The 18977-nt window shown below is 34.9% G+C and overlaps 1 protein-coding gene and 1 non-coding gene across 2 annotated transcripts in view; both read left to right on the forward strand.

Annotated features, from left to right (window-relative positions):
• The window catches only part of NEGR1 (neuronal growth regulator 1), an 886099-nt gene that overhangs the window by 597185 nt on the left and 269937 nt on the right, over positions 1 to 18977 (forward strand). Inside the window, exon 4 of the mRNA XM_077120622.1 lies at positions 6846 to 6977. Coding sequence (XP_076976737.1) covers positions 6846 to 6977 — 132 coding nt within the window. The remainder of the gene's footprint in view (positions 1 to 6845; positions 6978 to 18977) is intronic.
• Positions 1405 to 1595, forward strand: LOC143651121 (U2 spliceosomal RNA). Its single transcript, XR_013159858.1, has one exon. It is a non-coding gene; the product is annotated as a U2 spliceosomal RNA (small nuclear RNA).

Consider the following 18977-nt stretch of genomic DNA (forward strand, 5'->3'; position numbering starts at 1 on the left):
TCTTTCAGAAATTAAATTAACATTTTTGTAGTGCCCATAGTTTCAAGAGCAAATATAGCATACCTATGACTTAAGTTAGTTCTCATAGTGAGCTAAGCATTTTTTTTTTTTTAAAGGAAAGACAGAGAGAAGGAAGGAAGGATAGAAGGAAGGAAGGAAGGAAGAAAGGGAAACATTTTCTTGTTTTTATTGTATTCTGTTTCTCCGTATTTGTTACATGGGCTGGGGCCGGGAATCGAACCGAGGTCCTCCGGCATAGCAGGCAAGCACTTTGCCCGCTGAGCCACCGCGGCCCGCCGAGCTAAGCATTTTTAACATCACCATTTACATTTAGTTTTCCCCATTTACAAAAAAAAGGGAACTAATGCAGCATTTCAAATACATACAAGTCAGGTGCACAAGTTTTGCAGTTAGCTCTTGATTTCAGATCTGTCTCTGGGTTGGTAGGCAAGATATTTAACTATTTTAACCGTTAGACTCTTAGTCTATATAATGGAAAATAGCTCAGAAGTTTATAAAATATTAATTGAGAAATTCATCAGAAGCATCTAGCATGGCTCCTTACATGTAATACAGACTCAGTAAAAGGTTAATCTTATTCCTATTTGTGGTAATATGTTTAAAATTCACTTGAATAAGAAAAATGTCATATTATATTGTCATTCTCCATCCATATAGTCAACCAATATGTCCAATGCCTGTTCCTAATACTTCAAACAGGGAATAAGATGTAACCTTTCACACCACAGAACTTAAACAAGAAATCATAAACATTTTAAAAGTCATTAGTAAATAAGTAGTAGGAGGCATGTATATGCCACACAAGATTTGCAGGTTTTTGTTCATTTTATTTTGGTTCGGTTTGGTTTTGGAAGTAAGAAGTATGGAGCTACTAGGCTGGATAGTGACTAAATCAGCAAAGATTTCTCTCATGAGGTAATTTTTAGGCAGAAACTTTAAAGATAGGTAGCAGTTAGCTAGGTGAATTGAAAAGTATAGTGTTCCAGGAAAAAAATAAAACTGTATATGGATAAATCAGGTCAAATGGACACTATCTCAGCCTGCAATTCCCATCAGAAACCCAAAGCTAAAACCTATCTTTGAATTTTATTTTTGGACAAGTGACTATACAAGGCTGAATGTGTGTGTGTATGTGTGTATATATATATTTTTTTTAAAGAAGAAAAGAAATGAATCAAGTAGGCTAAATTGTCCTTGTGCACAAAGAGAGTGACTCCAAGATGAGACCACTCTTTATGCACAGATTTACAAGGAAGATGTTAAGTTACTGATGTCCTACAGTGATGCGAGAACTCAACTGGTCATTGATGTTAACACTCCTTGAACTGCCCCCTTAACCTCAGTTCTGGTCCCTACTGAATATCATGTTAAGACTGACGTAGCATCGCTTCTCGGCCTTTTGGCTAAGATCAAGTGTAGTATCTCTTCTTATCAGTTTAATATCTGATATGCTCTCTATCCGAGGACAATATATTAAATGAATTTTTGGAATTAGGAGATGGAATAGGAGCTTGCTCCATCCACTCCACGCATCGACCTGGTATTGCAGTACTTCCAGGAACGGTGCATCCCCCCTCGGGGAAACAAAAAAAAAAAGAGAAAAAGACTGAAGTAGCAATCCTTGAATGTAGTCACCAGTTACCATGGAAACAATCTTTCTCTAAGCCACTCTCCCTAGTATGACTTAGCCTGTGCATTGTAATAGTAATTTGAACTCTTATGAAATGTTGCACCCAGTTCTAAGCACTTTACTTACATTAGTATTCTTAACCATATAGCAACGTAATGAGGCAGGGTTTGCTATATTATCCTCACACAGTATAGATGAGTAAACTAAAAGTTAAGTGACTAGTAAGTTCAGAGCTGAATTTGAACCCAGATAGACTGGTTTGAGAACCTATACCTGTAACCACTTGGTAGGGGTAGTGCATGGAAGAGCTACTTGCAGGATATCAACTATGGTGGTGGATAAATAGCTGAAGGGAAATAATTGTAATCACAAAAGTAAATGAAACATTCCAAAAAAAAATTTAAATTCAGTTGCAAATAATACTATCTAGTAATCAATGGCCAGGAGTCCCTAAATACATAGGGCCTTCCTGGAGAGCTGCCTTGAAAAGTGGATAACTCTGTCTGAGCAAGAGTTTAGGAAAACAAGTGAGATGACTGCAAAGCAGTGTGCAATCATTGTCACACCCTCTGATTTGTGCATTCAAAGACCAGTAACTGAGATACAAGGACTCCTAGAACAAGTTTGAGAATTACTTGGGAGGCAAAATTGGCAGGACACGGTGACTGATGGATGTTTACACTGAGCTAAAAATAGTTGTCAAAGTTGATATAAAGACTTCCAGCTTGAGCAGCTGGGTCATGATCAAAGCATTCAGTAAAACTTGGTACCCAGGGTGATATGGCAGGAAAGGTAAGTTCATTTTTGGTCTTGTTGACTTCGAGATGCCTGTGATACAGCAAAGTAAAGATGTCTAGAGAGCTGTTCAACTATTTATTGAATAAAAAGATCTATTTATTGAATAAATAAATAAATCTGTTTATTGAATAAATAGATCAATAGCATACTTGTCAATATATAGATTGTGACGGACTGCAGATGAATGGACAAGACACCCTTGGACAGAAACAATATTTGAAGGATGGGAAGATGAAGAAAGTTCTGGGGAAAAAATGAGAAGAAATGGCTAGAGAAGTGAGAGGAAAATCAGTGGATGGTAATGTCACAGAAATGAAAGGAAGAGTTGTTAATATTGCCATATACTTTTCTGAAACATCTGAGTGTTGTGGAGAAATACTGATGCTGTTGCTAATGATTTCTATATGCAAGAAAAGTATGTTCAAACACCTCTCCAGACCATGAAACCAAATGCCTAGATATCATTTAGTGGCTACAATAGAATTCTTTCTGGCCAGATTTAACAGTCAGTATCAGAGAGATACTATAAAGTCTGGTTACATTATTTTTTTTCCAACTTTCTTTTTTGAAGATAGGGATAATTGTGGCATCATGAAAGCTCGTGGCTTTTCTTTAGTTCTCTATTGTTTGAGAAAATTATATCTATGCTTGAAGGAGACTGTGCACAAAGGAAAATCCTTGTTTAGATTATAGGCAGTATTTTTCTTTCTTTCCCCCAAGTTGCTTTTAATGTTTTTGGCACCTTTATAATTTTTTTTTAAGTTACGTATGATAACTGTAAAATCTCATCATACCTCTGCCACCTCCTATCATTTTAAGATCTTATCAAGGATGACAACTCTTTTTAAGTTCTTTGTTTTCTTCATGAACCCAAAAGAGGTGATGACGTCCTCAACTGCAAGAGTTTAATTTATATACTCTGTACTCTATGCTAACAGACTTTATTAATTCATTAATTAATGCATTTATTTATTTATTAAATAAATATTTATCAAGTGTCTTTGATGTTTCAGGCATTATACTAGGGCTGGTAACAGAGATGAATAAAACAGGAACTGTTTTGTAAAACTTGTAACCTGAAGAGGGCCATTGCTTTTATAACCCATCTAGTCATATAATAGGTACTCTAGAAGATGCAGATATATGGTTAATATGTATCTTTCTTAAAGTCTGGAAATCCTTGGCTTTGTTGTGGTCCAAATATCTGTTCAGCCCTCCATTTCTTGGGGTGGGTTGATTTACACTGGCAATATGAGCTGAGGTATTCTACTCTACATATTTAATGTACAGTGACTGAATCCAGTCACCTTGGGAGGGGAGTGAATGGAAAACAGGGGACCCAGCCAAGTATTTAAGGACAGGATTAGTTCCAGAAGTAAGGTAAAGAATAACTCCTAGGGAAAACAGAGGACTGCAACAACCAAAGATGATGCCGAGACAATGAGTAAATGCCATGGGTTAAATCCTGGGCAAAGCAACTCCAAGTTCCAAATCTGGAATTCAGTTAGTGTGTAAGAGTCAGTAGATCAGAATTAGTCACTGGTAAAATCAGAAAGAATAGAGCAAGGATGAGTTTCAGATGAAAGCAGAACTTTTTGTGTAAAAACAAGAGAATGCTTAGAGCACAACTTTGGGAATGCTGATACATGGTGAATGGATGCAGCAGGATGACATAAAATCCCAGAAATCGGGCAGGGAAAAATAAGGTGTTGATCATGCACTTGTATTGGTATGGTAATTCATATTGGCAATATCATACATTCACTAGCCTATAACTATTGAGTTATGTATTACATAACCATGTTCTGGTAATTCTGGTAGTTGTAAATAAGGACCTTGTCCCATGGTGGAACTAGAGAAAGATCTCTAAACATGGCTATGCAGGTTAGGCAGTGATCTCCAAAAACCAAAAAGTAATAGGTGTGAATCTTCCCTCTGGAGTTGTGAGATGCTGGAGCCCGGTATTGGAGAGAATTATCATCACCAATATATTATATAAAATATACTTATAGTTTATATATATAAATAATTATATATATATAATTGTATATATAATTAAATATATAATTATATATATATAATTGTATATATAATTAAATATATAATTATATATAATAATATATAATAATTATATATTAGTGATCATTGGTCATGTGGTTTCTTGTACTTGTTCTCATTCATTGAGACTCTGCCATTTAGGAAAGAATAAATTATTGTTTTTCTTTGATTTTTAAAACCTGGTGTTTTTCTCTTTTCATTCTACTTTTTAAAAATTTTCTATTAGGCATATTAATTGAAAGTGTGTTTTCCTATCCTCAAATATTTTAAAAGATAATGTTTGTATTTCTTCAGTGTTTTTCAACAACCCAAACATTAACACATACACTCACACCCACCACACTTAATGGTTTATTAAATGATAGTAATAGTTGATTATTATAATAATTGCAATTATCTATCTGCTATCAAAGGATGTAATTTTGGGATATTGTTTCTTAAAGTTCTATCTTGGAATGTTCAAGTGAAAATTTAATATTGAAAATAATTTTGACCTTGGTAAATTTGTTTTTACAGTGTTTCAAAATTTGTACTTTTTACTTATGACAGCCTTCATTTTGTACAGCTGGACTAGGTCATTTAATTCTGATACAATATATTAATGCTCTCCAGGCTTTAACCTCCATTTATTATTGCCATTGCTTTAAATTCAAGTTATACTTTTAAAATTCTTGTTTGTGTGTAAAGATTTTGTTTCTATATGTTTCAATTTATTTTACAGATATAAGCCTAGAGTATCTTAATTGAAAAGACAAAAAAAAGGAAATAATAGAAAATCAATATTATACTAGTATATTGAAAATGGAGCAGGATACCAGGATGAGCTAAGAAAATAACAATAAAATCAGATTTCAAGAATATGGACTTTGAAGATAATTGCTACTTTTGTAGTTTTAACTCTGAAAAGCAAATAGAAATTTTTAACTCATCAGTTAACTTATTTCCAAAAATAGAAATTTTTAACTTACCAGTTAAAATTTAACTTATCAGTCAGAGGAATGTCTTTCCCCACCCCAATTCTCCAACTTGGGATCAGCTGACTACATAGAGTAAAGAACTAATCATTTATATTCTAAACCCTCTAGGTGATTTTACAGATCAAAAAATCAGACTTGTTGCTAAATAAAGCAAAGTGTGGAAAGCAGACTGTGCAACAGCTGATGCAGATGCAGACAAAAGAGCCTAACCGGAAAAAAATCATTTACGTGAAACATTTAGATTTGAAGAGCCATAACCAATATCAGGTTTTTTTTTTTTTTTCATAAAGAATTAAATCTTCTTACTATTCTTCTGACTTCTCCATCATTACAATAGTTTCTGAAAGAAAACAGGATGAAGAAAAAAATGAGCTGATTTTTGCGATCAGGCCATCTAATAGAAGCTCTGTTTTATCTCCCAGTTCCCTTTTCTGTGCACTGAAATGTGATTTGCCACCTGGGCAGAAAGCAGTGCCACTCTTGAAATTCTGAGGTCCCTTCTTCCATTGCCATACCTCAGCTAATTAGGATCTTTCTTTCCCAGTGATTCTCTGTTTTCAAATAAATAAAAATTCCATTATTTCACAAAGGATTCTTTATTTTGTCTGAATCGTGTTCATTTGTAGTTCATCTTTCATCTGTGATTGTCTTTTATATTCTTAATGCACTAATACTTACAGCCAAGTAGAATGTTTTCCCTGGACTATTCAAAAAATAAAGATAGTGTGTTATTACAGCCATTGAACTCTTAAAAGTTCATAAAGGTTTATTAAAAGACTTACTGAGTGGACTATATATATATATATATATAATGTACATAGCATATCTTCCTTGGCAGTTTTAATAATTTTGTAAACTGAATTATTATGATCATTTGATTTATCTTTATATGCTTATCAAGCTGTCTGGTTTGAAACCTTGAGTGGGCATGCAGTTTCCCCAAAATAAAAGTCACATTTAGTTGGGTTAAGTGTCAAATTTCTAGCTTACACTGTGCAAAAGTCAATATGTACCAAGTCATATTAGTGAATTTTATCCACACTGCTAGGAGGTTGTTGAACTCAATTACAGAAATGTGCACAGTTCTATTTGATGTGCAATGAGGTTGGGAGACCACAATCAATTAAAAGAACACATGTATATCCTGTTCTGGAGAAACATTTGTTATAGTATCCCTGTTCGTCTCATGCTTTTATTCTCTGAGTTTCCTCTGAACACAGGAGAACAAAGGATTTAATAATTCCCCAGTTTTGTTTGAATTTTTGTCAGCAATATCTCTTTTCAAGTCATGAGATTGTTGTTTGACTTGAATGAAGCCTCAGGCAGCTGCAATTAAACATGCTATACTTCTTCTCTTGTAGCAAAACCGTTTGAAAATGGACAATATTTGGACATTTATGGAATTACAAGGGACCAGGCTGGGGAATATGAATGCAGTGCGGAAAATGATGTGTCATTCCCAGATGTGAAAAAAGTAAAAGTTGTCGTAAACTGTAAGTCCTATCACTTTTTATCACTATAACCTCAAAGAAAAGAAAACATCCGAGAAATAACATCTGAACTTTGTATTATTTTTTGAAAAGGAATCTATTGATATAGGCCTCTTACTGACAGAGAAAGTATGTAATGTTGGATGAGATCTTGCTCAAATTATTTAATTTTACATTTACTGTCTCAAGTAACCCTTTAACCATTCAATTTGAATATAGAGATTGAAATCTCCCAATATTATTCTAGCCCCCTGTATTCCAGACCATGGCATCCTTCTCTCTAAAGCACTGTAGACACGTGGTGTTTACTCCCTTTTCATGGGTTTCATCTGGAGTGTACTCTCACCAACTTGAGTGTGCCAATCAGGAAATGAAGTATGCTCGTCTATAACAAACAAAAAAAGAGCTTTCAGATGATTTGATTCTATTTAGCTTGGAAAATACTGAGAAACTGAGGAGAAATAAAATTCCCGTGAACATCTCATTAGGAATTTTGCATATGAAGGATGACTGCAGAACATTCGTTGTCATTATGTTATGCCTTCTCTCTAAAAGACCCCAAACACTGGTATAAGAAAAGTTTTCATTAATATTCTCCTATACGTCTTACATTTCCAACAGCAATGACTGCAGGAGTCTACCCTGTACTTTTCAAAAGTATCTCCTTAGTCTCAAAAATTTTCACATAATTTAACTTAGTCTAATGAAATAACTTTGGGACAATAATATTGTACAGAAAATGTTTAGAATCTAGCATCCAATTTTTTCTCCCATCTACACATGGGAGAAATATATATATATATTTATAGCCATTGCCAATAATGTATACTTAGCATTGTATCACAGATCAGAAGAAATTGTTCCAAATATATCCAAAAATAATAAAACTAATCAGCAGTCATTTCATATTAATATGAATATTTTAGGCTATGGGCCAAAAAATAATTATTAAAACACTCTTGACAGCGGAAGTGTGAGCCACAGCAAATCACTGTCAACAACTAACATTTGTCTGTGCCTAGTCTATGCATTTGGGATTGAACTATCTCTGTGAAATAGACTGCTAAAAATATGTGCAATATCAGATAAGGAGGCAGTTTCTGGAGCAGCCTTTCTCATTGACTGTTCTGCAGACAAACCATCTCAGAATCACTTAAGAAACTCCATAAAAACGGAAAATTCCTGGGCCCCTACATCAGTCTCACCGAATCAGAATCCTTGGGGTATAAGGTTTGTAAATATACATTTCCAGTCAGTTCCCAGTTATTTTCAGGACTTCGGTTGCAGAGGGCTGCTACTGATTCCTCTGGAATTCTCTTGAATAAGAGGTAACAGGCAAGTGAAAATTCCTGACTATTTTGTCACCATCAGTGTTTACCTGAATACGTGTATACTGATTTTATTGTTGGAAGTTTTGGAGGAAGGTGAGAAACAGTTTGACGATGAAGTAATATTTTTAGTTTTGAGCACAAATAAAAAAAAAAAAAAAGTAGAGTAAAAACTGTCAAATAAACAAGGCAGCCAGCCAGGCAATGCAACCCAGTCCCCAACCTCCAAACCAATAGGTCTCTAAAAATGATGTCCTCCATGGGATTGGAATTTAAGACCCAGCTGATAAATGGATTCTTATTGCCCCCACTCTATGTATAACCCACAATTGCCTTTTTATCCAACCCTATGACTTTTATTCATTGCTTAATCTAATATTCTTTGTTCCTAGATGGGTGGGGTGTGTGGGGGGGGGGGGTCCTTAGATGGAATGATCAACTAAGGAGGTAGAAATGTGGGAAATAACTGAATTGAAAGGAAAACATATCAATCAATTAGTCATCAATTGAAGGGAGTAGGGGGGAAAACATATATATGAGGAAGAAGGACAAAAGCAGGGTTACAAGGCCTGAGGAATTGTGAAAGGTCTGCCAAAGTTTCATGGAGGCTGACAGAAGGCTGAGACAAACAGTAGCCAGAGTATTATCATTTTCTTGCTTCGGCTCCTCAATCCTCAGTTACCATAGGATGACTTGATGAAGGTTGGTTGACACAAGCTGAAGCACCCTGAGCTTAGGAAACTTGAATGTCATAGCTGAAGCACCCTGAGCTTAGGAAACTTGAATGTTTCTAATAGGCTGCAAGCAGACCTTTGCCCCAGTGGAAGAAATTCTCTTTCTTTTATATAGAACTGCAGATAAACATGCCCTTTGCTCCACAGGGAAAACCGTCTACCTTCCAAGACAGTTTGCTACACAAACATCCTCAAAAAGGTAGTCAGAAACAAAAGCTGTTAGTGCTTCTGCTTGCAAGATGTGCAGAAGTACAAGAGACCCATTGGAGATCCACAAGATGGAAGCCAGAAAATTTGAAATAAAGCCTAGGGCCATTCCATCTGCTGAAGTGTATGCGTCAGTGATGTTATTGGGTGTCAGATGCCTTAGAATAGATAGAAAATAACTTGTTAATGAACTTTAACTTAAGACAGAAAAAGGAGTAAAAGAAAGGAAAATGTAAAAAAGAGGATAAGGGATGTTTTTAAATCATAACGTGTTACCTTTTTTTTATAAGAACTGATTTCAGGTAGATAAAGTATAGTCACAAGTGGACATATTGCTATAAATATAATATTAACTTCTCTCCCACAAAAAATGGATGAGAAAGATTTTTTAATTATTTTAAACAATTTTATGTCTTTTGCTTGTCCCCTTAAGTAAATCTTTGATTGCTCACCTTTTCTTAAATGTTCCATGAAGAATTGTGTTTCATATCGACTGATAAATCTACATCTCAAACCAGCATTATGCAAGACATGGGTTTTGCTCAGACTTCTGGTCAAGACCTAAATTCTGCCTTAGTTTGGAATAGTTTGGCCACACACACCAGAAATATCTAAGATGAATACGTGTGTGTGAGATGTGTATGTATGCTCCTGATTGTGATGCGGTTTGAAAAGTGTTAGCTTTGTGAATTTTTCCCTTTCAAAGTCAACAATTGAGAGCTTCCTGTGAATTTTACTGGTTGATTTCCCAAAGGAAATTAGCCAAAGCCTACTGAACAAACCTCAGTTCATCAAAGCCCAAAATTGAGCACAGTGTTCTATGTTAACAGGACAGGGCTGTACATCAACATCCCCTGATAATCGGAAGAGTCCCTGAAGGTAATGCTGTGCCAGGTTCAAGACAGCCCTGCCTTTCATAGCTATTAATCAATATTGACTGTGCATATGAAATGCAGTAGCTATGTAAGTTATAATTTGAGGAGAAACTTTGTCCCTATTCCCAAATGGGTTTTAAGAGATGAAATGTAATATATTTTCATAAGCTCTGGGAGACTTAGTTATGTGGTAAATCAATTTGAGAAAGTTAATGTTCTATTATTCTTCTAATAAGTCTTTCATGTTCGCTATGTATATATATAAATCACAAACATACAATAAATATCATATTGGGCGTATACGTTGTAGTTTGATATAGATTTATATTCAACTTAATTAAACACGTGTTTGTGCAATGATCATATAATTGATTTCTTGTTTATAGATTGGGTTTGTTGATTGACTACCTCAAAATCAATTGTTCTCACAATTACTCAAAATTGTTGAGTTATTCACAGAAAATCATTCTAATAATAGAAAGATATCTGTAGGCTAGTAGGATTCGATGCAAAAAAGTTATTTCTGGGAAGGGGTACTGTAGGTGATTTTTCTCCTTATATTGTCTGTATTTTGTTTTATTCCTCTATAGCAAAACAATATTACTTGTCAAATGTAAAAACACACTAAAACCAAAAACAAACCAAAAAACCGCAATCAAGAAATCATGCATATTTTAACCAGACCCCAAGAGAGTAAGACACACACATGCACAGACACACCAAAGAAAGCAATTCAATTTGGGACCATCAATTAGCTAAGTCAGAAGGTGCTCGTGTCCCTAGAGTTGGAAACAGTCTGTTTTATTTGTGTCTGTGTTCCACACCTAGCAGCAGCCTCATGGACTCTAGGCCCATAATTATAAGTTGAAACCCTGGGAGAAAAAATGAATTCTAGAAAGTCCACTGATTCATCCAAATTGAAAAAGCAGGAACCAATGAACATCTGGTTTGGAATGCAGAGCTGAGAGTCTGGGAGATCGGCAAAGTTGACTATCATTGGACGCCAAATCCAGAATCTGGAAGATTTAGAATGTATGGTACAAGTGATGTAGATCAAGATAGGGGAACAGAATCCCATGTCATCAGAAACCAGCAAAGCACTGAAAATCTAGCCCTTCAATATTATTGCTGCTTAGTAAAAAGGATAGGGTTATTCAATCTTTTGACAGAGGCTGAAGTTTGTATGTTCTCCATCATCTTTGTGTGTATTCTTCCTGCTAGGAGAAGCTGCTCTGGAAATGGTTCCAAAAGGACCATGCCCTTATAGTCTGCTGTAACTCATCTGAACCTCTGGTCTATAATTTACTGGGTTTTGAGATGTTGGGCAAGCCACTTTAGCTCTCTGAGTCTCAACTTCTTTTTCTGTTAATTCAAAGTATAAATACATAATTTCCAAGGTTTTGGTAAGGATTAAATTACATGACAGAACATAACATACCAATCTCAGTACCTTGCTGAGCAGAGGCAATTTAAAAAATGTAGATAGACATATATTTTTAGTTATTATTATTCTAGAATGTAAGTTTCATGTGCTAAGGAAATTTACAGTGATGTTCTCATCACCTAGAAGAGGAACTAGTGCATAGGAGTCACTAATAAATAGTTGTTGAATGAAAGAATTATGAAAGAGATTAGAGTCCTCCAGGTCAGTCTTCCTACTAGGTAAAACAGGGAAAGAGATTTTATTTGCTCCACAATTACATTTTGTTTCTCCCAGGACAATGAATAAACAGTATGTTGACTAATTTACTTCTGATACGATGACTACACTACCACATTTCTTTAGGTGAATTCAATAAAGATAACCTGACATTTATATATTGCTTTCAACCAGAGAGAGGAAATGTTATGTCCATTTTTTAACAGATTAAAAAATTGAGGATCAGAGAGATTAGAATATTCAAAACCTTCCCTGATGTTCAAGAACAGAATAGACATGAATAAGAAAAAGCTATTAATTAACAGGAAAAATAGAGCGAGTCAACCAGATTACAGTGAAAAGAGGTCCAGATATCCTTTCAGTGTTCACTCATGATAGTCAGGGTTATATATTGACCATTCTATTTAGTATCAGAAATGATTAACCACATGCGATTTTCAGTAAAATAGAATTGAGCTCTTATATGGTCAAATAATAAAAATTTGGGGGAGTTCACTGTGAACAATTTTTTTTTCATACTGTGAGCTGTGTTTTTATCCAATAAATCATAGGCGCATTTTTGTGCATTATTTTGCATTTGATACATATTCATTTATGCAAATATGCACTTTGTCTTCTCAATATAACTAGCTCCAAACATGTGGAGGAGAATGTACCAATTAGTACAACTTAATACAATTGTATTAGAGCCTGAAATGAGAGTCACCTGACAGGAGAGGCAGGTGGAGGCGGCTTCTAGGGAAATGACCAGCTTTCTTAAGCAATTCATGAAGTGTTCTGAAAAACCTAGGGCAATTTTGGGGAACATGTCAGACTTAAGAAGAAATTTCAGATAAGTAGCCATCACTTTAAATATGGAGAAAATCCTGGCATTCAGGGTTTGGTTGGAGCAAAGATATTATTGGGAACAGAAGAAAAATGAGTGTTGTTTGAATTAATAAACATCATCTTAACTTTTATTTCTTGCTCCTTTGTACACCCCTGCCTTTACTTTCCCTGTATTTCATCTTTCAAATCTGCTAATAATTTAGGCCACTCTATTGTATTTTATATTTCTTTATAAGCTAATTATCACTTATTTGTACAACTCAGCCCATAAAAAAATGCATAGAGTTCATCTAGAGAAAGCACTAGACCGTAGTGATGAAGCACTTCAGTAAATATACATATATGTGCAAGTAATTATATTTATATTTATAGCAAGCAATATGTTTTCTTCTTGCTATGAGACTATCAAGGTGCTAAGGCTTCAGACACCTGTCTTAAAGTAGTTCCTAAACTAGAAAGGGAGCAATAAAAGAAGCATATAGCTATACTACATGTGACAAGTGCTTTGTTAAACTAATCATAAGGTGCCACACGAGGCTGTCAAAAAAGCACTGGACAGAGCCCTGAGGTGTCCCAGAAAGCTGCTAAGAGGTTTTGACCCTGATGGAGTGTGAAACTGAGATTTGACAGATTAACAAAACAAACAAACAAACCAAAAATAGGATGGAAGGTTTCTTCCAGGCAGGAACAGAAGCCTTGTTCTAGCCCCATAGGAGACAGGGGACAGGGGACAGTTGGTTCAGTGAGGCTGCAGTGGGCTGGAGGAGACCAGAAAGGAATGAAAGGAAGAATTGGTGCTGCATGGGCAGACTGGGTGAGATTAGATAGGAGGTAATGAATTTACAAAGCTTATTTAAATTGGGGGCTCTACATTCAAAGATGAATAACTTTGAGATGAACAACATATTCAGAGATACGGCTGAAAATTAAACACATGTATTTAAGTAGTTTAAGTCTCTATGACTATGGAAAATATTAGGAAGATTTCTGTTTTGCCACGGCAAAGGCAAGGGAAAGGATTAGAATAGTAATACCGAGAACAACTCCTGTGAAAGAGCTAAGATGTTTAAAAGGAAGTCCCTGGCGGTATTAAATAGTAAATATTAGTACTATATGGAAAAATCACCCCAAAATAATACTTTTAAATAGAAGTATTTCCCCTCAATGGAGCCATATAAAAAAAAAAAAAACTAAGAATTAAATTGGTTGTTTTCACCTTGGGACTTTCATGGCATAAAAAGTTCAGATTTAATTCTGTGGTTTACATAAGCCCTCCATTGAAGCATTAAGCACATGTTATTAAATATGCAGTTCTGGAATACATGACTCCCTCTATTGAGGGAAACATCATAGGTCCTTTGTTTTAAATCTTAGACGTAACTTGCACTTCAATTAATGAATAGTGTCCCACAGCTATTTTTACTTAATGACTTTGGGACCCAATTTAACTTAAATGTATTCTCTCATATTTTTATCCAGATTTTGAAAGAAGTTTTAAAGTTAAGAGTCTTTGAGTGATCTTATCCCTTTTGCTCATGGAAAATGAAAATGCATCTGCTAATAAGCATTTTTTTATTGTTCATTTTATTTTCTAACAATGAGGGAAATTCCATTTTGTTGGTTTAAGCTCATGAGCAAAACTTTTGCTCAATGAGAGTCTGCATTATGTTATGCTGTCTTATTTATAGTTCTTTCTAGAGTGGCATTCATTATTTCAGAAAAATAATCCATGGAAGAATAGATATGACAGAGTTTGACCATCATCTGGCAGTAAGAAAGAAATTTCTAACAAGGTGAAAATGCTCTCGGTTGAAAGTGATTCTATGCTAAACTAAAGAAAAGTGATGAGGTCAGGAGAGAAAAATATATACATATACATCACTTAATATGTGTGCATCTGCGATAGTATACTCATCCAGATTTGTGTTCTAGTAAGCTGCCAAAGGGTCAAATTCTGAAAATATCAGGGTGTATTCTTCTAATTATATTCTTCAAACTGGCCGGAAGGTTCAATCCTTGCATTATTCAATAAGCCTGAGTAAAACCAAGTACAACTTTATCAGCATACTACCCCAGTGAGCATGTATCCCCATCGTGGTAATGTATGGAATTAAATTACTTAATCCAACCCTTCTGGGTTAAACTTCTTGGGATTTTTCCATACCATCGTGGTTAAACTTCACAGGATTGTCACAGATTCTTATGATTGATATTGCACACATTTGTGCGTGTTGTGAATATGTGTGCATGTATTTGAAGGAAATGAAAGTTGAGTGGTTAGTGAGAGTCTGATAGAAATAAGAGAAATTTTAAAAGTAAAAGAATTGTGGTAAGAAAATTTGGGTGCAAGCTCACTTCCCCCATTCTCACTCATTTCTTCATTTATTTATTCATTTAGCCCCTTTCCCTTTCCTGCCATACACAGAACATTAGTAATTTTTTTCTGACTGTCCGTTTTTGGTTTCCTCTCACCCTTCTTCTTATGTCTTCCCAATTATGTAAGAATACTAAATCAATTTTCTTTTTTTTTTCACTTGATTTTTTTTATTATAAAAAAATCAAGCACAAAATTAAAAGTATATAACAAATCCCCATGTGCCCTCACCCAGGCTCAGTAATTATCATCTTACTGAACTTGTTTCATTCTGCACTTTTTTTTTTTACCTTTAAAAGAAAATCCATAAAATACATAGGACTTTATAATACTAACAGAATTACTCAGTATCATACATTGGCCAGTCCATGTTCAAATTCTCTAGATTGTTGAAAATTCCTTTTAATACTATGTATATTCAATTAAGGATTCCAAAGGTTCACATAATGCATTTACTTAATATATCTCTGAAGTTTCAATCTATTAATCTCTCTTGATCAATTATAGTCTTTCCCGCACTTCTCCAACATTGTAAATCAACTTTTGAAAGACATTTATATAAAGGGGATCAGCAGTGAATTACTCTGTCACCCTGAGAACTTTGTAAAAGTACGAATTTCTGCATAAACACTCCCCAGATTTTCTGAATTATTTAGTCTATATTTTGTTTACCTGTGTGTGAATAAATCATGAAAATATTGAAAAATGAAAATTTTGAAAAACTACTATGTTATAATAAACACTTATGTTTGGGGATTACAGGATAATGAGTATAACATTATAGCAGAAAGAAAAGATATGAATTCTATTTTTAACTCCATGGCTTAACACACTATACAACTTTGAACAAAGAACTTGAATTTCTAGGTTTCAGTTCGGCCACTTATAAAATGAGGAAGTCATCTTTATGGTATCTCTAACTTTTGAGATTTGGATATATTTCCCCAATATGGGCATCCAAGAGTCCAGGGAATGCAAGGGATTCAATTCACAATAAGTAGGGTGGAAAGGTTTCAAGCCACACTTTGTTTTAGTGTCAGATGATTCCACATTTGCTTTGTGAGTTCCTTGAGGAATTATTAAGTATCATAACTATGTTCTCTCATGCATTATTGGCAAATTTGGGCAAAGTTTTTTTTTTTACTGTAAATTTTAATTTCATGGAATGAACAAGTTCAATAATAGAGAAAAAACGTCAAAGAATCTCAAAGTTAGGTATACTGTTTATGTGATGGAGCATGGCAGTGATGGAAAATGATTTAGAGTCAGACACACTTGATCACTTATTACCTATGGAGTATTGGAAAATTTAGTTAATCTCTCGGGGACTTAGACTCCCTGCATTAAAAAACTGGGAAAAATTACGCCCATCTTGATTTGTTCTGAAAGTTAGGTATCATGATATATATGTAAAAAACAGAGTGATTTGCATATGGTAAAAACTTCTATACTGTAACTATTAATATACAGCACTCATCAGATTGTTCTATTATATGTCTACCTGTGTTTGTGGCTTGTGAGCTCCTTGATGGGGCAGATTTACTATTACGCCATTCTCTGTGAGAGATAATATAGCACAGTGGTTGCAAAGACAGACTCTGCAGCTGAGCCAGTCAGTTTTAAATCCTAGCTCTGCCACTTACCACTATGTGAGTATGGTCTAGTTACTAAGCTTTGTATGTTCCAGTTTCTTCAGCTATGAAGTGGTGAGTATGAAGATGAACTGAGTGAATACATGACAAGACTCAGTGCCTATCATTATTACTCCCCATAGCTTGCACAGTGCCTGGCAGGAAATGTCCATTGGTTGAATAAATACATGAATTTAAAATAAGTGACCATGGAATTCTACAATTGATAATGACCTTCCAACAATCCAATCAAAGTTTTCATCTAATGTGATTTGCACATGGCTTTGGAAATTAATTCAGAGAATTCAGGGATGTCCTGAGAATGGAACCTTGAAATCCTGATTGTAGATATGAGGCCACTTTCAATACACCAGCCTGCTTCCATGTTTAAAAAAAAAAAAGAGGGAATCTAATTACTTTTGATAAAAAGTGTAAACTCCAGAGAATTTAGAAAGATAGTATAGTCTGAAGGATAAGAGGGAATACGCTGATGGAAAGCACTGAATAGCTGGAATGAGCACAGGTGCTAATTTTCAGAATGGCTGACACTCAAAGTGAAGAGCCAAGAAAATTATAATTCTCAGTGAATAGAGAAGACAAGCACAATAAATAATCCTTGGAAATGAAGATGCCCTCAAAATAGGTTTGTTCACATATTGTCTGAAATAAGAATTTTTGTTTAAAGATGGATATAAGGAAGTCTCAGCATTAATATAGCCTGCTGCTTGCTGCTACACAGTAAAATTAACAGCACTGCAAACAAAGAAATAACAACAATGTAAAACCCAGGAAATTAAACACTTACAGTTTTCACCCGCAAAGTGAAAGGTACTAAAGTTCTATTTAAAACACTCTGTGTGTGTTCCATGTTTAATGTTCACAGTTCTGCTCTTATTACCTTGAAATCATAGTCCATTTAAATCATCCAATAACTTAAAAGTATTTTGGTAACTGTAGAAAAGACAGACCATCTAATGACCATTCCATAGTTGTTTCAAAGTTAGTTTAGCAGTTTGGATGAGATTTCTAAGATTTTAAATAATATAATGATAGCTATTAGCTTAATACATATTAAATTATTTTTCTGCAGTAAATTATGCTTTGACCTAGTCTAAACAAATAAGTGTTGTACAGCCTGGAACAGATGTTGAGAGTGTTTCTGTATTTAGTCCAAAGAACTAGTGTATATTTACATGATAGGATGGGAAAAGGTGTATCAGTAATTGGATACTGTTCACAAATGTTACATTTATTAATGCTGTTTCATCTTTGTGAGCATATTGGTTTTGCAAAGCCTCCCATTTTCTCTGTGGATGTCAAAAGGACTTTGAAGCTCAATGTAATTCACGGCAGATATACTCTTTTCTAAAGCCTCTCATGAGCTATTCTGCACAGCCAAACAGGAAAGAGATACCTCTGATGAAGTGTGAATTCTTTAAGAGTCAAGTTGAAAAGTTCTGCTAAGAATCCACTGGTCCTACAGAATTTTCTAGATTATCCAGTGTGGTAGAGATTCAAGCTGTTTATCAAAATCTGTTTTAATCTTCTTCCTGCACCCACTGCTTGAACTACACTGCATAGCCACTTCTGGGGTCAGTGTTCACCATATAACTGAGTTTTAGGGTAGGGAATATGAGCAGAAATAATATGAATCATTTCCAGGCTTTGCCCGTAAAATCTTTCCATGCACACTCTCCCATGTTTATTTCCCGTTCTGGCTAATTGGGATAATTAACTGTCAGAGTGACCTTGGAAGCTGCATGTTGAAGGTGGTAAAGTTGCCATTATCATGAGGCCCTAAATAATCGTGTACAGTGGGATATATTTTCCCCCTTGCCCTATTTCACTACTCACCCTTCCCTGACTTGAAACACCTTGGGCTATTAAGTGAGTGAGAACTAAACTACCTTTTAATAGACTCATTACACATTTAGTTCTATTTGTTACCATAGTTTAGCCACCCTCCACCCACATACCAATTTATATCATCAAAAATATAGGTAAATTCCCTGGATCAAATAGAAACTTATACCTCTATCTTACTTGAAAAATCTAGCCCAGAGAAAATAACTTCCTGAGAAGTAGAGAGTGAAATGGGTCTTTTTTTCCTCCAAAGTGACGCAGAACCTACTAAAATCCTTTGCAAATTTTGTGAGTCATGGTGAACAAAAATCTATGAACATCATGAATTTGAGGCTACATATGATTTTGCTCAAACATGTAATGGGGTTCAAAATAGCATCTGGCTCTCAATCTCTCACGTGAACTTTCCTGACCAAATATGATTGGAGACAAAGAAAAAGGAAAAAAAAAAAAAAAGGTTGCAAAACCTAAGACCTATAACCAACGCAGAGTCAGAATCTGCA

The sequence above is a fragment of the Tamandua tetradactyla genome, chromosome 11, assembly GCF_023851605.1.
Source record: "Tamandua tetradactyla isolate mTamTet1 chromosome 11, mTamTet1.pri, whole genome shotgun sequence".
Taxonomy (NCBI): domain Eukaryota; kingdom Metazoa; phylum Chordata; class Mammalia; order Pilosa; family Myrmecophagidae; genus Tamandua; species Tamandua tetradactyla.